General features: G+C 50.9%; 1 protein-coding gene across 1 annotated transcript in view; it reads left to right on the top strand.

Annotated features, from left to right (window-relative positions):
* Positions 1-22959, top strand: part of LOC140384444 (lymphatic vessel endothelial hyaluronic acid receptor 1-like) — a 106919-nt gene that overhangs the window by 19567 nt on the left and 64393 nt on the right. Inside the window, exon 3 of the mRNA XM_072466157.1 lies at positions 2733-2872. Coding sequence (XP_072322258.1) covers positions 2733-2872 — 140 coding nt within the window. The remainder of the gene's footprint in view (positions 1-2732; positions 2873-22959) is intronic.

Here is a 22959-nt window from a genome sequence, read left to right as displayed (position 1 = left end):
TCAACTATTTTGGAACAAGATTTCCTTCATCCACCTTTATGAATCCTCAACAAAATTATGTTGGTGGTCTCAACTCAGCTCCTATTGGTCACAAGTGCAAAGCATAGACTGATCATCCTTCCCCACACTTACCATTAATTGGTAAACAAATGCAGGTGCTGGAAAATGGTTGATGTGGGAATTTGGAATACAAATATGTCTCCAGGCATTAGCTAGTTACGCTGTGTGATGCTGATAGATACCTCAAGACTTACATTCTCCAACAGATAAAAGAGAAGAAATAGGCTAGGGCAAAATTTTCTGTCTGTTCACGTCAGCGGGATTCTCCGGACCCGCTGCAGTGAATGGGAGATTTGGCTGACCGCCAAATTCTCCGTCCTCGCTGACAGCGGAAGCAGGGCAGACCCGCAATGGAGAATCCCAGCCAACTAATTGAACGTCTTTCAAGGCCTCAGGATTTCCCAAAGTGTTTCGCAGCCAATTAAGTACTTTTTTTTTTAAGTGCAGCCATGTTGTAATTTGGGAAACATGGCAAACAATTTGCACACAGCAAGTTCCCACAAACTGCAATGTGATCAATATTGACCAGGCCATTAGTTTTAGTGATGTTGATTGAAAGGGCCGATGGAGCCTGATTTAATATCTTACCGAAACAATGATATCTCTGCCAGCACAGCACTTACTCAGTAATGACCCTCCAAAAGTGCCCCCCCGACATCATTGATCCCTCGGTGCTGCCCCTTCAACACAACCTCAGCACTACTCCACCAACAGTGCAGTGGTCCCTCAGAACTACACTGGGAACCTCAACTTTATTATGGGTTCAAGTCTCAGTCACTGCCTCATTCCCTGAGCCTAAATCTCTGTTCTGTTCTTTTTTTTTTTTTTCAAATTTTTTATTCTCCTCCTTTTTCACATTTTCTCCCACATTTACATCCATCAACAATAAACAATAATCAGCAAGATATGTCAGTCCCCATAATAACAACAATCCCATCTACCCACCAACCCCCGAACCTCAACCCGCATGTTTACATAAACAAATGACAAAAAGGAATCAGGGATTACCCGTAGTCACCCTTAATCTTACACAGCTCCCCCCCCCACTGCAGGTCTCCAGCTCCTCCCGTCCACTGCCTCTTGTAAAACTCCTCCTCCCAACCTCGGTTCCTTCCCCCCCCCCCCCCCAACTTTCCACCCTGGCTAGACCACTCGGAGCCTGTTCTGCCAGGCTCCGATGGCCGCAGCCCCTCCCCCCACCTCACACCTCATTCCCGTTCACTGGCCGGCTTAAACCGGCCAGCGTGAAGGCCCCCGCCCGGGTCCCTTTCCCACTTGCCCGGCCCTAGGAAAGCCCAAAGATCCCCTTTTAGCACACAAACCCCGCATATCCACCTACACCCCAAAGAACTCTCATTTCGAGTGAAAGTCCCGTCCCTTCCCTTGTCCAAATATATACCACCTTGGCTCCTTTAATCTCTACACCCGCGCGCAGTGATACAAAAAAGAAGAAAATACAGTCATGAGGTTACATCGGCACATGGCCATTCCTCAATTTGTCAGTTCTGCCACAGTCCTTCTGCTTTCGCAAACTCCTCCACTGCTTCCAAAATAAAAGTCCCTGAGCTTGTAAGTCACCCTCAGCTTCGCTGGATATACAATGCCGCACCGCACCTTGCAAATGTACAGTGCCCTCTTCACCCGGTTGAAGGCAGCCCGCCTCCTCGCCAGCTCCACCGTAAAGTCCTGGTATACACGTATACCAGCTCCAGCCCACTGCACCACCCGCTTCTGCTTGGCCCAGCTCAGGACCTTCTCCTTCACCCTGTACCTATGGAAGCACAGAGTCACTGCCCTTGGCGGCTCACTCGCCTTTGGTACAGGCCTCCACGACCGATGAGCCTGATCTAGTTCATATCGGGAGGGGTCCTCCCCCTCCCCCAATAGTTTTGCCAGCATCGCGGCAAAATACTCAGTCGGCTTCGGTCCTTCAACTCCTTCGGGCAGCCCCACAATCCTCAAATTCTGTCGCCTGGATCTGTTTTCCAGGTCTTCCATTTTTCCTCGCAGATCCTTGTTAGTATCCATCACCTTCCGCATCTCTTTCCCCATCGAGGCAAGTTGATCACCGTGCTGCAATAACGTCTCCTCCACTTCCTTCAGCGCCTCCCCTTGCTCTCGCACCTCCGCCACTGCGCTCGCCACCTCCGTCCTCACCGGGGAAACCGCCTCCTCCACCAGCACACTCAAAACCTCCCTCATCTCCTTCCTCACCGTCTCCATGCATTTCGCAATCTGCGCCAACTGCTTTTCAAATTCCACAGCCATCACCTTAGTTGTTTCTTCAGCCGTAAGCAGTGCGGCCTTCCCTGGTGCTCCAGCCTCCATTTTTCCTGGTGACCCCGCGGTGACCTTTCCACTCCCCGACGGACCTCCAGCTGTTTTTTTTTCCGGCCGTTTTCTTGCTCACCCTCGACATTTTTCTTTGTTCTTTTTTTCCTCCTGTGTCTTCACTGTGCCTCCTCCGTGCCTTCTCCCTGCTTCTGCCACCCTGGGACCGGGCTTAAAGCTCTGAAAATGCCGTTGCCAAACGGGAGCCCTCCATTGTGCGGCCGCCTCCCGCCCGCCGTCACCGGAAGTCACCTTCTGTTCTCCTTCTTGCACAGATGTTGATTCTTGAAGGTGTCCCTTTACAAAGTTTCACGGGGTTATTTTCTGTGTCTCTCCTCTAGGTATGGTTGGGTGGATGACGGTTTTATTGTTATCCCGAGAATCAGTTCGAAGGAGCAGTGTGGAAAGAATACAATAGGCGTGTTGAACTGGAACGTTGATGCTGACAAACCGTATGATGGTTATTGCTTCCGGCAAAATGGTAACTGGAGATCATTCAAACTAGAATTAGAAGGATGTCCAATGAGCGAAGGGAGTTCAGTGACTATATTGTCACAGGCAGGAGGGGGGATTGATAAAAACAGCTCTGATTTTTCCTCTCACCACTGGTCCATAAACAGAAAGGTGTTTTGATTTTGTTTCCCTCTTTACAAGCAGTGACATATTTCCAAACCCTTCAGTTTTGGTGCGATCCAATTTGGAATTAATGACCCCACAACAAGCTTGAATTAGGATGAACTCAAATGGTTAGTTGACTCAAACACTCAAAAAGCAGGAGTGTCGCACTGTCACCTCCACACACAGACAATAGCAAGAAGGATAGAGTAAAGAAGAATTTAGAATACAGAGATGATAGAGAAAATCGGCAGCACGGTATCATTGTGGATAGCACAATTGCTTCACAGCTCCAGGGTCCCAGGTTCGATTCCGGCTTGGGTCACTGTCTGTGCGGAGTCTGCATATCCTCTCCGTGTGTGCGTGGGTTTCCTTCGGGTGCTCCGGTTTCCTCCCACAGTCCAAAGATGTGCGGGTTAGGTGGATTGGCCATGATAAATTGCCCTTAGTGTCCAAAGTTTCCCTTGGTGTTGGGTGGGGTTACTGGGTTATGGGGATAGGGTGGAGGTGTTGAGCTTGGGTAGGGTGCTCTTTCCAAGAGCCAGTGCAAACTCGATGGGCCGAATGGCCTCCTTCTGCACTGTAAATTCTATGATAAAAATAAATATTCATTTACGTGGATTCCAGAGTCCACAATCAAAGTTCAAAGAGGTATTTTTTCACGGTCGGTCGGCTGCAAAGCAACGCTGTATCATTCATTTTTCCAGTGTTGTTGACTTTGCATGATGGGATAGGCACATGTCAGGAAGGATATTTTAGCTTTAGAGAGGGGGTGCAACACCAATTCACAAAGAATGATACCAGGGCCAGAAGAGTTAAGTTGTGCGAACATGTTTCATAGACTAGACTAGTATTCTAGGAGTTTAGATGGTTTGGCAGTGATCAAGGTAGATAGAGAGAAACTATTCATCTGTGGGCAGAGGTGGATTTACAGCGAAACACATCGTGCTCAAGCACGGGGTCTCCAAAGGCAAGGGGTCCCCAGAATGCAGGTTCTCTGATTCATGTCACTCACAGCAAATCCGGTACAGATTGTGGTCGTCACCACTAACTGTATATTAGATGTAGTACGGTAAGACTCCTGTACTAGAGGTACATGGGTAAATCCCTGCCTGCTGGCTCCGCCCAGTACGCGGCGTATAAATGTGTGTGCTCGCCGGAGTTGCTCTCATTCTGGCAGCAGCTACAGGAGGCCACTCATATTTGCTCAATAAAGCCTCAATTATTCACTACTCTTGTCTTTGTAGTAATTGAAAGTGCATCAATTTATTGAGCAAAGATTTTTAAACGATGGAACTGATCGCCTACAGCTGCACCCACAAGCAGCCAATGCCACGTCGGCCTTTGACCACTGGCTAGCCTGCTTTGAAAGCTATCTCAGAACATCCGCTGAGGAACTCTCGGATGCACAGAAGCTCCAGGTCCTTTATTCACGGGTGAGCCCTGACATTTTTCCTCTCATCCGAGATGCGCCCACTTACTCTGAAGCAATGTAGCTCCTGAAAGGACATTATGTTCGGCCGGTTAACAAACTCTACACCAGACACCTCCTGTCCACAAGACAGCAACTCCCCGCTGAGTCCCTACATGATTTCTGGCGTGCCCTGCACATCCTGGCGAGGAACTGTGACTGCCAGGCAGTTTCGGCAGTCGAGCATACAGAACTTTTAATCAGAGACGCTTTTGTTACGGGCATGGGGTCGGCGTACATCCGCCAGCGCCTATTGGAAGGGGGCATGCTTGACCTTGCGGCAACCAGACAGCTCGCAAACTCGCTAACAGTGGCCTCCCGTAACGTGCAGTCGTATGCCCCCGACCGCATGGCACCCTCCTGGACATCGTGGGCCCCACCAGCTACCGACCCCAGCCCACTGCAAGCCTGCGCCGCGCGGCAGCCAACCAACCCCGGGGGGCCCAAATGCTACTTCTGCGGGCAGAACAAACACCCCTGGCAGCGCTGCCCGGCGCGCAACCTGCAACAACTGTGGAAAGAAGGGACATTTTGCTGCTGTGTGCCAGGCCCGGTCGATCGCCGCTGTTTCTAGGCCCAGCGTTCCTCCACCCCCCATGTGCGACCTGTGGGCGCCACCATCTTCGCCCCGCAGACCACGTGCGGCCCGTCGGCGCCGCCATCTTCTTCCCCACAGGCCACGTGCGGTCCGTGGGCGCCGCCATCTTTAATACCGCTCGCCATGTGCGTTCCGTTGGCGCCGCCATCTCCAGCGCCATTTTGGACGGCACCTCAGGACCCCTGCTCGTCGGGAAGTTCATCTGGCCACTGATCGCCTGCCACCACTGCTGGCCAGCCTGGGGCCTACCAGCATCAGCCGCAGCTCGCCTCGATCACTCCCGGCCTCACAACCTCGCAACCGCAATGACAACGGTGAAAATCGATGGGCACAAGACGACCTGCCTTTTTGACTCCGGGAGCACAGAAAGCTTCATCCACCCCACTACGGTAAGGTGCTGCTCCCTCGCGGTACACCCCGTTACCCAGAGAATCTCCCTGGCCTCCGGATCCCATTCTGTGGAAATCCGGGGGTACTGCATCGCGACCCTCACCGTTCAGGGCGTAGAGTTTAGCAACTTCCGGCTCTACGTCCTCCCCAACCTCTGCGCTGCCCTGTTACTCGGCCTGGACTTCCATTGCAATCTCCAAAGCTTAACTTTAAAATTTGGCGGACCCCTACCCCCCTCACCGTATGCGGCCTCACGACCCTTAAGGTCGATCCACCTTCCTTGTTTGCAAACCTCACCCCGGATTGCAAACCCGTCGCCACCACGAGCAGACGGTACGGTGCCCAGGACAGGACCTTCATCAGGTTGGAGGTCCAGCGGCTTCTGCGGGAAGGCATCATTGAGGCCAGCAACAGCCCCTGGAGAGCCCAAGTGGTAGTAGTAAAGACTGGGGAGAAAAACAGGATGGTCATTGACTACAGTCAGACCATCAATCAGTACACGCAACTCGACGCGTACCACCTCCCACGCATACCTGATATGGTCAATCAGATTGCACAGTACCGGGTCTTTTCCACAGTGGACCTGAAATCTGCCTACCACCAGCCCCCATCTGCAAGGAGGACGTCTAATACACTACGTTTGAAGCAGATGGCCGCCTCTATCACTTCCTGAGTGTTCCCTTCGGCGTCACTAACGGGGTCTCGGTCTTCCAACTTGAGATGGACTGAACGGTTTACCGGTACGGACTGCGGGCCAACTTCCCGTACCTAGGCAACGTCACCATCTACGGCCACGATCAGCAGGACCATGACGCTAACCTTCACAAATTTCTCCACACCACCAAACTCCTTAATCTCATGTACAATAAGGAGAAGTGCGTGTTCCGCACCGACCGCTTAGCCATCCTTGGCTATGTCGTGGAAAATGGAGTTCTGGGGCCCGACCTCGACCGCATGCGCCCCCTCATGGAACTCCCTCTCCCCCACTGCCCAAGGCCCTGAAACGATGCCTGGGGTTTTTCTCCTATTATGCCCAGTGGGTCCCTAATTATGCAGACAAGGCCCGCCCACTCATTCAGTCCACACTCTTTCCCCTGATGGCTGAGGCCCGCCAGGCCTTTAACCGCATCAAGGCAGACATCGCCAAGGCCACGATGCAAACGGTCGACGAGTCCCTCCCTTTTCAGGTCGAAAGCGATGCATCAGACGTCGCTCTGGCCGCCACCCTCAACCAGGCAGGCAGGCACGTGGCATTCTTTTCCCGCACCATCCATGCCTCCGAAATTCGGCACTCCTCTGTCGAAAAGGAGGCCCAAGCCATTGCGGAAGCTGTGCGGCATTGGAAGCATTAGCTGGCCGGCAGGAGATTCACTCTCCTCACTGACCAACGGTCGGTTGCCTTCATGTTTAATAATACACAGCGGGGCAAGATCAAAACCGATAAGATCTTGGGCTGGAGGATCGAGCTCTCCACCTATAATTACGAGATTTTGTATCGCCCCAGGAAGCTCAACAAGCCCCCCGATGCCCTATCCCGAGGTACATGTGCCAGCACACAAGTGGACTGACTCCAGGCCCGACATGATGGTCTCTTGTCACCCGGTCCTTCCACTTCATAAAGGCCCGCAACCTGCTCTACTCCATTGCGGAGGTCAGGGCTGTCACCAGAGACTGCCAGGTCTGCGCGGAGTGCAAACCGCACTTCTACCGGCCAGATCGACCTTACCTGGTGAAGGCCTTCCGCCCCTTTGAGCGCCTCAGCATGAACCTCAAAGGGCCCCTCCCCTCCACCGACTGAAACACGTACTTCCTGAACGTGGTCGATGAGTACTCCCGATTTCCCTTCGCCATCCCATGCCCCGATATGACTTCTGCCACGGTCATTAAAGCACTCAACAGCATCTTTGCCCTGTTCCGTTTCCCCGCTTACGTCAACAGCGACCGGAGATCCTCCTTTATGAGCAATGAGCTGCGTCAGTTCCTGCTCAGCAAGGGCATTACCTCGAGCAGGACGACCAGCTACAACCCCCAGGGAAACGGGCAGGTGCAGAGGGAGAATGGGATGGTCTGGAAGGCCGTCCTGCTGGCCCCACGGTCTAAACCTCTCCCGGTCTCCCGCTGGCAGGATGTCCTCCCCGACGCGCTCCACTCCATCCGATCACTCCTGTGCACTGCAACTAACGAAACCCCCCATGAACGCCTCCTTGCTTTCCCCAGGAGGTCCACCTCCGGGGTTTCGCTCCCAACATGGCTGGCAGCTCCTGGACTTGTCCACCTTCGCAAACATGTGCGTACCCGTTGGTCGAAAGAGTACAACAATTTGCACACAAACCCACAGTACGCCTACGTGGCGCACCCCGACGGACACCAGGACACAGTCTCCATCCGGGACCTGGCACCTGCTGGATCCCCACCCACGTCCCACCACCCAACACCCCCCCCCCCCCCCCTCCGGTTGCCCCGGCGCCACTCACCCTCCCCCCCACCAGCGCACCTCACCACAGCCTCCGCCCCAGAAGGATCCGTCTTCCCACTGGTTCCACTCGGGGGCAATGAAGACGAGGACAACACGCTCCCGGAGTCACAGGTGACCAAGTTGGCGCCCGCATCACCACCGGGACTGAGGCGATCACAGCGGAGAGTCAAGGCACCAGACCGCCTGAACTTGTAAATTTTGCCTGAACTTGTAAATTTTGCCTGACCTTGTAAATTTTCCACCACCCCTGCCGGACTCTTTTTTTTAACAGGGGGTGGATGTGGTAGTCACCACTAACTGTATATTAGATGTAGTACGGTAAGGCTCCTGTACTAAAGGTACATGGGTAAATACCTGCCTGCTGGCTCCGCCCAGGAGGCGGAGTATAAATGTGTGTGCTCGCTGGAGCTGCTCCCATTCTGATAGCAGCTACAGGAGGCCACACATCTTTGCTCAATAAAGCCTCGATTATTGACTACTCTCGTCTTTGTAGTAATTGATAATGCATCACAGATTTATATTGCAACCCTGCCCACAATTGAAAAGTCAATCACAATTCCCAAACTAGCACAGCTGAGGGGTGGAACTTATCGGATCCGTTGCAGCTCTTGGCTCTGTGCAGGCACCATTGGAGACATTCACATGTTCAGAACTACATGCTGCACGTGGCCAAGTTTCTGCACGGTGAGGAATGTCAGTGCGGATACAGGGGAGGCCCAACCCAAGGTACCTGATGGGAGCAAAACAATGGTTGGCGGCCAGCGTTTGAATCAGAGAATGTGCGGCCAGGAACAGCTGTCATGTGGGCAGGGTAGAAATTTGAGTTGGGTACCTGTAAATCCGAGCTCACAGCAGCAGGAATCGAGATCATTTCCCAACCCTCCTTCACCCCCCCCCCCCCGCCCCTCCTACACACCCCATTCCCCCTCCTTCACTCAGCCATGACACCCCTCCTTTACCCCAATCTCCCCTGCCTCATCTTCCCCCCCTTACCCCCAATTCTCCAGTAAGAAAACGCTACTTGTGTGTATGTAAGTGTGTGTGTGTGTGTACCTGCGTATGTGCGGGTGACCCATTTGTATCCAGGCTCCTTCAATAGTGATCCAATCCTGAGAGTGATCTCCACTCTGGGAGGTGCCCAGTGGCTATGTGATGAATCCCGTTAGATGCATTCTACTTTTCAATTGATGTCCTTTATTCCTTCTGTGCTACAAGTAGGAGAAAATCTGGCAACGTCCTCTAATATGGGGTCTCAGCTGCAACCTCTTTAGACTTCCCAATCTAATATTTATTTTATAACGACCAAGACTTGAGATTTCATGAGGCCCCAGCAGCCAGATTCTCCGTTCCTGAGACTAAATGACGATGCCGGGGCAGGATTCGTGGACTTCTACGATAGTAAAACTGGCGCCATACCTGGACCGATTCAGCGACCGTTGAGGGGCAAGCTGCGGCGCCACATGGAACATGACCGATTCCAATGCAAAATGGTGATTCGCCAGGTCCGTGATTGACACTCAGGAGGCTGACAAACTGCAGCCGCATGTACACACTTCACTCTCCACACACACCATCCCAGCTAACAAGGTGGCACTGGCTACGCTGGAACGTGCCCATCTTGTTGATGGGTCGGCTGGGGCCAGAGAGCATTCAGAGAGGTGGCCTGGGGGGGGGACAACCATACGACCCGTGGCTTTATGTTCAGTGGGCAGTCGGTGGCACGAGCAACTGCATGGCTGCCATGCAGGCTGCAGCAATGGTGTTGCGTGCCTGTTCACCATGACCCCATAGCCCACCTCCTGGCTACCTCCGCTACTCCCCCGGCCCTGGCAGAAGCCCCTCCCGGCCAGTGGCACAAGTGTCAGCACACTATGGCGATGTTGGACACTTTCTGTACCCCCTCACCCCCCTCAGCAGCCAATGCGCCTTTTACACGATTTTGGAAAGCACAAGTGAACCTCGCCACCGGGAATTCCCCCACCAGTGGAGGCGGAGAATCGCCGAGGTCCCGGATAATCAGTGGATTTAATCAGTGGCAGGGCTCCTGAGATGATATCCGATTTCCAAGTGGAAATTGTAGATATTCACACCACAGAAGGAAGCTAGGTGGCCATCATTGTAACTGAACAGCTCTCCGAGAAAACTATCCACATCGTCCTATTCCTCATACATCTGTATTTTTTAAAATTTCAGATAGAAAACGTTATGATGGATTCAATAGTCATGGGAAACAATTTTTAAAAAATTATTAAAGGCATTTTGCATATATAAATAATATATATAGATATTACAGAAAACCACAGATACAGAAAACAGGCCAACCACAATCCCTGACACCGAGCCCCACAACTCTCCCCGACCCCTTAGCCCCCCCCCCTCCCAACACAAAGAAAAATCAGAACAAAGCCTTAAGCAGCCCTCCCCCTCTCCCCCCCCCCCCCCCCCACACACACACACACATGTCTTAATTCACTTTAAAGATGTTGATAAATGACTGCCATCTCTGAGTGAACCCCTCCTCCACTCCCCATGAGGTGAACTTAACCTTTTCCAAGTGCAGCAATTCTACCAGTTCGCTACCACACCCGAGCCTTTGGCGACTCCGAGTCCCACCAGCTCAACAGAATCCGTCTCTGGGCTATCAGAGAGGCAAAGGCCAGGATATCGGCCTCTCTCCTCACCTCCCACCTGAACACCCGGATCTTCCAACACTCTGAATATCGCCATCTCCAAACTCAGGGCCACCCCCACCCCCAGAATCTCAGACATCCGAAAACCCCTGCCAGAACCCCGCCAGAACCCCATCAGCTTTGGACACGCCCAGGATATGTGGATGTGATTCACGCCCCCCCCCCCCTCCTCCCTGCACACCGTCCACATCTATCCTCCAACCCTGCAAAGAACCGGCTCATCCTTGCAACCGTCACATAGGCCCTATGCACCACCTTAAATTGGATGAGGCTTACCCTCGCGCACAACGAGGTTGCGTTCACCCTCCACAGGACTTCCTTTCACAGCCCGGCCCTCACCTCCCCACCCAACTCCTCCTCCCGTTTACACCTCATCTCCTCCTCTGGCGCATCCTCCCTCACCATCAGCTCTCTATAAATGTCTGCCACTCTCCCCTCCCTAATGTCATCTTGGGACAGCAACTTATCTCATAGCACTGGAGGTTGCAGCCCCAGGAATGATGGCACCTCTTTCCTCACAAATCCTTCACCTGTAGGTACCTGAACCCATTCCCCTTTGGCAACTGATATGTTTCCTCTAGCTCTTCCAGGCCTGCAAGCTTATCCCCTAAAAACAAATCCCTGGAGTACTCTATCTCCACCTGTCACTACCCCTGGAACTCCACATCCAGCCCCGCCCGCACAAATCTATGATTGTTACATATCGGCGTCCACAGAGACCTACCTTCCAACCTGAAATGTTGCCCACACTGGTTCCAGACTTACAACGCTGAGACCAACACCGAGCTCACGGAGTACCGAGATGGCAAGAACAGAGGGCCGCCAACAACAGTGCCCTCAGATTCATCCCCCTACACAACACTGCCTCCATCCTCCTCAAACCGACCCCTCCTCCACTGCCCATTTCTTGACGATTGCAATGTTAGTGACCTAGTAGTAATTCAGCAAGCTCGGCAATGCCAGCCCCCCCACCCCTCGTCCCCTCTCCAAAACAACCCTCCTCACCTGCGGGATCTTCCCTGTCCACATGAACCCCCAAATAAACCCATTCATCTTCCTAACAAAAAGACTTCGGAATGGGGAACTTCTGGAACACAAACAGGAACTTGGACATCACCGTAATTCTCACAGTCTGTACAGCCTTATCACCACCAGCCCCCCCCCCCCCCCCCCCCCCCACAACCCCCCCCCCCGCCCAACATAAAGAAAATCAGAGAAAAGCCCTCAGCGTCACCCCAATTGACGTCTTAATTCACTTTAGTGAAGTTGATAAACGGCTTCCACCTCCAGGTGAATCCCAATGACAGAGGCAACACACCCCTCCTCCACTCCCCATGAGGTGAATTTAACCTTTTCCAAGTGCAGGAATTCTGCCAGGTCTCTTACCTGTACCCCCCCACCTTTGGTGGCTCCAAGTCCTGCCAGCTCAACAGAATCCGTCTCCAGGCTATTGGAGAGCAAAGGCCAGGACATTGGCCTCGTTCCCACCTGGACTCCTGGATCTCCGACACTCCAGATATAACCACCTCCGGACTTGGGGCCAGTGACAGAGGCAACACATCCAACCTCTTAAAGTTTGGCTTTATACCCTCCACTGGTCGCACCAATATCAATTTACAGGTCCGGCTCCGGCCACCTGATTGATTGATATTTATTGTCATATGTACCGAAGTACAGTGAAAAGTTTTTTTCTGCGGCTAAGGGAACGTACACAATGCGTACATAGTGGACAAAAGAATACTAATATACTGAAAACTCGCACCCACCACCTGCAATGGCAACTTCCCTAGCCTCATCTCTTGTCCACTGGCAATTATCTGCCAGCCTTGTACTGCCACCTGGGCACCCTGGCTATGCCCCTTCCAGTCTGGCAGTGCCACATGGGCACCCTGGCCATGCCATTTGCAGCCTGGTAATGCCACCTGGCTGTGCCACGTCCAGCCTGGCAGTGCCTCCTGGACACCCGGGCTATGCCCCCTCGAGCCTGACAGCAAAGAATATGCCATTCAGCCCCTTGAGCTTGTTATGCTATTATGGCTGATCTGTGTGTTAACTCTACCCAGTTTTGTTTCAAATCTTGTAAGTAAAGCTCTGTAATTCATGTTTTTAATAGGTTTGAATTACATGATTAAACTATTGTGTAACAGGGCAGCATGGTGCCGCAGTGGTTAGCACTGATGCCTCATGGCGCTGAGGACCCGTGTTCGATCCTGGCCCTCAGTCACTGTCCGTGTGGAGTTTGCACATTCTCCCCGTCTCTGTTTGGGTCTCACCCCCACAATTCAAAGATATGCTGGCTAGGTGCGACAGGCCGCCCTACACAAACCAAAAGGGGTTCCACTCAATGAATGTGCAGCTGATATGTGACCATCACCTGCGCGTCATACACGTCTGCGCTCAATCCGGACAGTGTGCACGATGCCTTCATCCTGGCACGCTCGACGATTCCTGACATGTTCGAGATGTCCCCCCCTCGCACCCCGGCTGTGGGGTTGGCTCCTGGGTGACAGGGATTATCCAATGCGGTTGTGGCTGATGACACCTATCCGGAGACCACAGACTGATGCGGAGACCCGCTACAACAACATCCATGCAGCGACCAGGTCCATAATTGAGCGGTGCTTTGGCCTCCTGAAGATACAGTTCAGGTGCCTGGACCGCTCTGGAGGAGTCCTCCTGGATGATGCTGAGAGGGTCACCCGCATCGTGGCGGCCTGCTGCGTCCTCCACAACATCACGCAGCAGAGGGGCAACGTGCTGGAGGAGGAACGCCAGGCCAAACAACAGCGCACATTACAGAATGACCCCCTGAGTCTAATATAATACTGGCCTCACTCTCTCTGCTCTGGATGTGCAGTTCAACCATGTTTTTTCCCTTTCTCACATGTAGATTTTTAACAGAGAGAGAAACGTGTCACAGGATATCTTCTGCATTTTTACAGGACTATGTAGACAATGCTACCGGCAGCCTCAAAGCATTGACAATGGACATTGCAGGGAGAACGAGAATGAGGATATAACCTTTATAAGCTAAAATTAATAAAAAGAGAAATATAACCCTTAAAATTCTTGCAAAAGCAAATGTACCACCAAAACAGTTTTACAGATCTAAAGAGGAATATAATGATTAGTGCATGGATTTCAACCTCCCAAAAATATTACTTGTGTATAAGTTGACTGTGGTAGCCGGTATTAGGGGTATTATGGTACCGAGGTTAAGCTGTAAGATCATTGGTGTGGGAGGTACCAGAGACAGGGAGATCATTGGTGAAGCCTGCCTGCTGGTTCCGCCCAGCAAGGCGGAGTATATAGAACATAGAACATAGAACAATACAGCGCAGTACAGGCCCTTCGGCCCACGATGTTGCACCGAAACAAAAGCCATCTAACCTACACTATGCCATTATCATCCATATGTTTATCCAATAAACTTTTAAATGCCCTCAATGTTGGCAAGTTCACTACTGTAGCAGGTAGGGCATTCCATGGCCTCACTACTCTTTGCGTAAAGAACCTACCTCTGACCTCTGTCCTATATCTATTACCCCTCAGTTTAAAGCTATGTCCCCTCGTGCCAGCCATTTCCATCCGTGGGAGAAGGCTCTCACTGTCCACCCTATCTAACCCCCTGATCATTTTGTATGCCTCTATTAAGTCTCCTCTTAACCTTCTTCTCTCCAACGAAAACAACCTCAAGTCCATCAGCCTTTCCTCATAAGATTTTCCCTCCATACCAGGCAACATCCTGGTAAATCTCCTCTGCACCCGCTCCAAAGCCTCCACGTCCTTCCTATAATGCGGTGACCAGAACTGTACGCAATACTCCAAATGCGGCCGAACCAGAGTTCTGTACAGCTGCAACATGACCTCCCGACTCCGGAACTCAATCCCTCTACCAATAAAGGCCAACACTCCATAGGCCTTCTTCACAACCCTATCAACCTGGGTGGCAACTTTCAGGGATCTATGTACATGGACACCTAGATCCCTCTGCTCATCCACACTTTCAAGAACTTTACCATTAGCCAAATATTCCGCATTCCTGTTATTCCTTCCAAAGTGAATCACCTCACACCTCTCTACATTAAACTCCATTTGCCACCTCTCAGCCCAGCTCTGCAGCTTATCTATATCCCTCTGTAACCTGCTACATCCTTCCACACTATTGACAACACCACCGACTTTAGTATCGTCTGCAAATTTACTCACCCACCCTTCTGCGCCTTCCTCTAGGTCATTGATAAAAATGACAAACAGCAACGGCCCCAGAACAGATCCTTGTGGTACTCCACTTGTGACTGTACTCCATTCTGAACATTTCCCATCAACCACCACCCTCTGTCTTCTTTCAGCTAGCCAATTTCTGATCCACATCTCTAAATCACCCTCAATCCCCAGCCTCCGTATTTTCTGCAATAGCCTACCGTGGGGAACCTTATCAAACGCTTTGCTGAAATCCATATACACCACATCAACTGCTCTACCCTCATCTACCTGTTCAGTCACCTTCTCAAAGAACTCAATAAGGTTTGTGAGGCATGACCTACCCTTCACAAAGCCATGCTGACTATCCCTGATCATATTATTCCTATCTAGATGATTATAAATCTTGTCTCTTATAATCCCCTCCAAGACTTTACCCACTACAGACGTGAGGCTCACCAGTCTATAGTTGCCGGGGTTGTCTCTGCTCCCCTTTTTGAACAAAGGGACCACATTCGCTGTCCTCCAGTCCTCTGGCACTATTCCTGTAGCCAATGATGACATAAAAATCAAAGCCAAAGGTCCAGCAATCTCTTCCCTGGCCTCCCAGAGAATCCTAGGATAAATCCCATCAGGTCCCGGGGACTTATCTATTTTCAGCCTGTCCAGAATTGCCAACACCTCTTCCCTACGCACCTCAATGCCACCTATTCTATTAGCCTGCGGCTCAGCATTCTCCTCCACAACATTATCTTTTTCCTGAGTGAATACTGACGAAAAATATTCATTTAGTATCTCGCCTATCTCTTCAGACTCCACACACAATTTCCCATCGCTGTCCTTGACTGGTCCTACTCTTTCCCTAGTCATTCGCTTATTCCTGACATACCTATAGAAAGCTTTTGGGTTTTCCTTGATCCTTCCTGCCAAATACTTCTCATGTCCCCTCCTTGCTCGTCTTAGCTCTCTCTTTAGATCCTTCCTCGCTACCTTGTAACTATCCATCGCCCCAACTGAAACTTCACACCTCATCTTCACATAGGCCTCCTTCTTCCTCTTAACAAGAGATTCCACTTCCTTGGTAAACCACGGTTCCCTCGCTCGAAGCCTTCCTCCCTGCCTGACCGGTACATACTTATCAAGAACACGCAGTAGCTGATCCTTGAACAAGCCCCACTTATCCAGTGTGCCCAACACTTGCAGCCTACTTCTCCACCTTATCCCCCCCAAGTCACGTCTAATGGCATCATAATTGCCCTTCCCCCAGCTATAACTCTTGCCCTGCGGTGTATACTTATCCCTTTCCATCATTAACGTAAACGTCACCGAATTGTGGTCACTGTCCCCAAAGTGCTCTCCTACCTCCAAATCCAACACCTGGCCTGGTTCATTACCCAAAACCAAATCCAACGTGGCCTCGCCTCTTGTTGGCCTGTCAACATATTGTTTCAGGAAACCCTCCTGCACACACTGTACAAAAAACGACCCATCTATTGTACTCGAACTATATCTTTTCCAGTCAATATTTGGAAAGTTAAAGTCTCCCATAATAACTACCCTGTTACTTTCGCTCTTATCCAGAATCATCTTCGCCATCCTTTCCTCTACATCCCTAGAACTATTAGGAGGCCTATAAAAAACTCCCAACAGGGTAACCTCTCCTTTCCTGTTTCTAACTTCAGCCCATACTACCTCGGAAGAAGAGTCCCCATCTAGCATCCTCTCCGCCACCGTAATACTGCTCTTGACTAGCAGCGCCACACCTCCCCCTCTTTTGCCTCCTTCTCTGAGCTTACTAAAACACCTAAACCCCGTAACCTGCAACATCCATTCCTGTCCCTGCTCTATCCATGTCTCCGAAATGGCCACAACATCGAAGTCCCAGGTACCAACCCATGCTGCCAGTTCCCCTACCTTGTTTCGTATACTCCTGGCATTGAAGTAGACACACTTCAAACCACCTACCTGAACACTGGCCCCCTCCTGCGACGTCAAATCTGTGCTCCTGACCTCTATACTCTCATTCTCCCTTACCCTAAAACTACAATCCAGGTTCCCATGCCCCTGCTGCATTAGTTTAAACCCCCCCCAAAGAGCACTAACAAATCTCCCCCCCAGGATATTTGTGCCCCTCAGGTTCAGATGTAGACCATCCTGTCTGTAGAGGTCCCACCTTCCCCAGAAAGAGCCCCAGTTATCCAGAAATCTGAATCCCTCCCGCCTGCACCATCCCTGTAGCCACGTGTTTAAATGCTCTCTCTCCCTATTCCTCATCTCACTATCACGTGGCACGGGCAACAACCCAGAGATAACAACTCTGTTTGTTCTAGTTCTGAGCTTCCATCCTAGCTCCCTGAAAGCCTGCCTGACATCCTTGTCCCCTTTCCTACCTATGTCGTTAGTGCCAATGTGGACCACGACTTGGGGCTGCTCCCCCTCCCCCCTAAGGACCCGGAAAACACGATCCGAGACATCACGTACCCTTGCACCTGGGAGGCAACATACCAAACGTGAGTCTCTCACGCTCCCACAAAATCTCCTATCTGTGCCCCTGACTATAGAGTCCCCAATTACTAATGCTCTGCTCCTCTCCCCCCTTCCCTTCTGAGCAACAGGGACAGACTCCGTGCCAGAGGCCCGTACCCCATGGCTTACCCCTGGTAAGTCGTCCCCCCCCACAAGTATCCAAAGCAGTATACTTGTTTCTCAGGGGAACGGCCGCAGGGGATCCCTGCACTGACTGCTTTTTCCCAGTCCCTCTTACAGTTACCCACCTATCTCCAATCTTTGGTGTAATTAATTCCCTGAACCTGCTATCTATGACCCCTTCTGCCTCCCGAATGATCCGAAGTTCTTCCAACTCCAGCTCCAGTTCCCTAACTCGGTCTTGGAGGAGCTGGAGATGGCAGCACTTCCTGCAGGTAAAATCAGCAGGGACACTAACTGCATCCCTCACCTCAAACATCCTGCAGGAGGAACATTGCACTCCCTTCCCTGCCATTCCTCTAACTTTCTACCAAGATCTGGCTAACAACTAAATTAAAATTTTTATTAAAAACAATAATAATATAATAAAATATGGTACTTACCTCAGACCAATGGGTTTTATTATTAGGTTAGAGGAGGAGGGCGGGTGGGAGACACTACACGTGTAGTGTCTCGGGTTTCCTCTCCACCAGAATTTATTGGTGAGGGTCTTCCCCTCACCAATAAGAATCTGTGTCTCCCTAGCAGCTGTATTCTGTACCTGCGCTGCTGGAGGAAACATCTAGTCCAATAAAGCCTTCAATTGTCATTCAATCTCGCTTCTGGAGTCATTGATCGAGCATCATTGACCGCCTACTTTTTCCCTAAACATTTGGTCTAAAAACACCTGAATTTTACACAATACATATGGGAAATTTGGGACTTCTGCTTGGAGAAGGTTGGGAGGAGATTTGATAGAAGTGTTCAAAATCACGAGGTGTCCGGACTGAGTTGATAGAGAAAAACTGTTTCCTTTTGTGGAAGGGTCTAGGACCAGAGAGCACAAAGTTAAGGTAACTGGCGGAAGGATCAATAGCGACTTGAGGAAAAACATTTCACACCTTGAGTGGTTAGGATCTGCAGTGCACTGCATGACAGTGCAGTGGAGGCAAATTCAATTGAGGCTTTCTAAAGGGAATTCGATCATCAACAAACAAAAGGAAAAAATTGTAGGACTGCAGGAAAAAGACACGGAAATGGCATTACGTGAATTGCTCCTTCTGAGGGCCAGCACATCACAAACATGTCAGGCTGCATGGCTTCCTTCTGTATGCTGTAGCCATTCTAATGTGACACTCGTAAAGATTGTTATTATGATTATAATTGAATAGCATGATTCTATGTTAGACCTGTGTTATAAATATAACTTGATGAGGGGCGACTTAATAGAGGTTTATAAGATGATCAGGGGAATAGATAGAGTAGACAGTCAGAGACTTTTTCCCCGGGTGGAACAAATCATTACAAGGGGACATAAATTTAAGGTGAAAGGTGGAAGATATAGGAGGGATATCAGAGGTAGGCTCTTTACCCAGAGAGTAGTGGGGGCATGGAATGCACTGCCTGTGGAAGTAGTTGAGTCGGAAACATTAGGGACCTTCAAGCAGCTATTGGATAGGTACATGGATTACGGTTAAATGATATAGTGTAGATTTATTTGTTCTCAAGGGCAGCACGGTAGCATTGTGGATAGCACAATTGCTTCACAGCTCCAGGGTCCCAGGTTCGATTCCGGCTTGGGTCACTGACTGTGCGGAGTCTGCACGTCCTCCCCGTGTCTGCGTGGGTTTCCTCCGGGTGCTCCGGTTTCCTCCCACAATCCAAAGATGTGCAGGTTAGGTGAATTGGCCAATGATAAATTGCCCTTAATGTCCAAATTGCCCTTGGTGTTGGGTGAAGGTGTTGAGTTTGGGTAGGGTGCTCTTTCCAAGAGCCGGTGCAGACTCAAAGGGCCGAATGGCCTCCTTCTGCACTGTAAATTCAATGATAATCTATGATTAATCTAGGACAAAGGTTCGGCACAACATCGTGGGCCGAAGGGCCTGTTCTGTGCTGTATTTTCTATGTTCTATGTTCTATGCGTTGTCCTTTTCCTTTTATTCTGAAAGCTGGCTGTTTCTTACGTATAATGTAAAGTCACCCGTTGTGTGTACTAACTTGACTGTGGAGCTTGTTTGCAGACCTGGAAGGCTTTCCACTGTGCGGGCTAGGGTGAATTTTCTGATTTCATTGGGACCGCCTGATTTTTCTAGCCTGCCTTTTGGCCTTAGCTGCCTTGAGGGAAGCATCGCCACTACTTCAAATTACTCCCCACATCGTTCTTTCCAGTCCATTTTTCTCTCAGCCCATGGTGGATCTGCTATCATTTGAAGCAGACAAGGACAAATGGCATCTTTTCAACAATTTAGAAGCCCAAAGGAGGCAGCAAAGTGCCGTCTCCAGCAAAATTGGAAAGAGTGGTGCAGAAGTTTAGTATCATCAGTTAAAGTTCAGAAAGTGGGATTGACTGTCAGAAACCAATGTTGAGGAAGAGCCCAGAAATATTCCAAAGAGGGGTTTTGGATTGTTTCTTCAACAAGAAGAATATTAAAGTGTATGGAAAGAAGTTGACAGTGGAATTAGACCAGGAGAAAAACAGAACATGCAAGACGGGCCGACTGACGCGTTTCCTTTTTTTATTTGTTCGCAGGATGTGGCTAGGTCAGCATTTATTGCCCACCCCTAATTGAGAAGGTGGTAGTGAGTTGTCTTCTTGAACGGCTGCAGTTCATAGAATCACTACAGTGCAGAAGGAGGCCCAAAGAGTCTACACTGACCCTTATAAGGAGCAATTTATCATGGCCAATCCACCTAACCTGCACATCTTTGGACTGTGGGAGGAAACCAGAGCACCCGCAGGAAACCCACACACACATGGGGAGAAACTGCAAACTCCACAAGACAGTTCTCCGAGACCGGAATTGAACCCAGGTCCTTGGAACTGTGAGGCAGCAGTGCTAACCACTGTGCCATTGTGCCACCCAATGTTATGTAGGTACACCCCCAGTGCCATTAGGGAGCGAGAGTGTTCCAGGATTTAGATCCAGCGACAGTGAAGGAACAGTGATATATTTCCAAGTCAGGATTGTAGGTTTGGAGGGGACGTTGTACGTGATAGTGTTCCCATATATCTGCTGCCTTGGTCCTTCTATAAATCAGTGGGATATGGAAATGTAATGCTTTGATGTGTGAGACTTTGAAATGTGATAGTGAATGTGTGTTGACCACATTCTGACAAGTAGGGACAAACAAGTGTAGGCTTTGGATGAAAGAGGGTTTGAGTATGAGGGATTTGGGGAAACAGAGAAATAAAATGAGCTGGAACTGGAGTATAGTCTAAGGGGCGATGCGAGACAGAACTCAGGAGCTACAGTGCCGTTAAAGGTGGAAAGGTGTAATTACAGCATGACTTGGCTACATGGGCAGTTTCTCTTTAGAATGCGGACAAAGAATTAATTTTATTCTTTGATGCACAAGGACTGCTATTAATATTGTCATGGGCCAATTAATCTGCGACAGGTAGCTTGGTGAGGATGAGGTCAAGCAGGTTTTTCATGTCTGTTCATTCCCTCACCACCTGCCACAAATGTGGTCTGGCAAATATGTTCTTCACGTCTTGGCTAACTCAGTCTGCAGTGGTGCTACTGAGCCACAAACTTGACATAAAATTGTGACCAAAACTTGACAACAAGCTGCAAGATCTTATGGACAAGGAAATATGCACAGATGTAAAACATTCAATGTCAAATTGCACCAAATCAAATTGTGAAATTGAATTCAAATTGAATTCTGGACTGGCATCAGATAGAAATTACCCTGAAATTTTCCAGACAAAAATGTAAACCTAAATGTTTCATTAATGTCTAATCCGTGTAATCCCAGTACCACACCAACACAGTTGACTCTAAATCACCAAGAGTTGGGTCCACATGCGGTCTTCTCCATGTCACCTACGTCCCAGGAACAAATTAAAAATATGACCACAGCTAAGGGCCGGGATTCTCCACGAACCAGCGGGGTGGGCCACTCCAGCGCCGAAGAGTGGTGTGAACCACTCGGGCGCGGGCCGCCCCGAATGTGCAGAATCCTCCGCACCTTCAGGGGCTAGGCCGGCGCAGGAGTGGTTTGCGCCAGGCCGGCCGGCGCGGAAGGGGCTTGGCGACACGCCAACCAGCGCCGAAGGGCCTCCGCCAGCCAGCGCGGGTTGGCGCATGTGCATGAGCGCCAGCATATGCTGGCGGCATCCCAGCACATGTGCAAGGGGGGTTCATCTCCGCGCTGTTACAGCGGCTGGCAAGGAGGAATAGAGTGCCCCTACAGCACAGGCCCGCCAGTGGATCGGTGGGCCCCGATCGCGGGCCAGGCCACGATGGGGGCACCCCCCCGGGGCCAGATCCCCCCTCCAGGACCCTGGAAGCCGCCTTCAGAGCCAGCTCACGCCGGTAAATACCTGTCTTAACATACGCCGGCGGGACCGGCCGAAGACGGGCGGCCACTCGGCCCATCGCGGGCCGGAGAATCGCCGGGGGGGGGGGGGGCGATGCCAGCAGCCACCAAACACGCGGCGCAATTCCCGCCCCTGCGAAATCCCCGCCGCGGGGGTTGGATTCACGCTGCCCCCTGGCGATTCTCCGACCTCTCCGCCCCTGGTGTCCCCAGAACCCATTTCATCAAGTAAGTGGAACTTAGGTCCAACTTTTGAGGGATGAACAACAAGTGCTGGCTTTTTGCCGGCAACATCCGCATCCTATGAATAAATAAAAGAAAAACATTTCTGAGCCAGCCAACTCTGTGGTGATCTTGCTGCTTGCTCTTAGGTGGGGGGTGGAAGGGATTGAAAGAACAAGTTACAAACAGGATGAATCTTATTATCAGCAGGATGGGAAAGTTTTGCACAAGTCAGGAGTTCCAAAGTTTTCTCTTCCTTCCTTGGTTGTAGATCTCAGAGGTGATTTAACCCTGCAATGCCAGTAACTTCCCACATAGCTCTGTGTCTCGGTGTTGCCAACAATTGGATTTCAATGTCTAGTAGTGAGTGGGAACTGCCGCGAGCTTCCTGCCACTCGGCCCAGCGAGGCCGGCAACGTTATTCAACGTTAAATGGTCCACTTAACCAGGCCCCACGGGCTTCATGCCGCAAATGAAGGCTCGCCAGCCGATTCGCCGGGACCGTGCTAGCCAGCTCCCCCCCCCCCCCCCGCTAACAAGGTCGAATAGCACAGCTCTTGCACAGTCAACCCCAGTCAGCTCGCAAACATGGTGCCGAGAAGATTGGCCCCAAAATTGGGCAATGCCAATCTGCCAAGGCTCCTGAACGCAGTGGAGACCAGGAGGGATGTTCTGTTTTCCCTGAGGGTCCCAGAGGGTCAACCATAGTGCTGCCTGGGATGAGATGGCAGTGGCTATAAGCTCTGGGAGCGTGAACAGAAGGACTGGTCATAAGAAGGTCAGGTGAGTAGCCTCCTCGCTGGAGACCTTTCTACCCCCACTCGAGCATCCACTCCCACCCAACTTTCCATGCGACCCACAACCCTCCTTTCACACCCCCTCTCCCTTCAAC

The sequence above is a fragment of the Scyliorhinus torazame genome, chromosome 10 (genome assembly GCF_047496885.1).
Source record: "Scyliorhinus torazame isolate Kashiwa2021f chromosome 10, sScyTor2.1, whole genome shotgun sequence".
NCBI lineage: Eukaryota > Metazoa > Chordata > Chondrichthyes > Carcharhiniformes > Scyliorhinidae > Scyliorhinus > Scyliorhinus torazame.
Note: the sequence above shows the minus strand (reverse complement) of the source record. Positions and strands in the feature narration are given on the sequence as shown.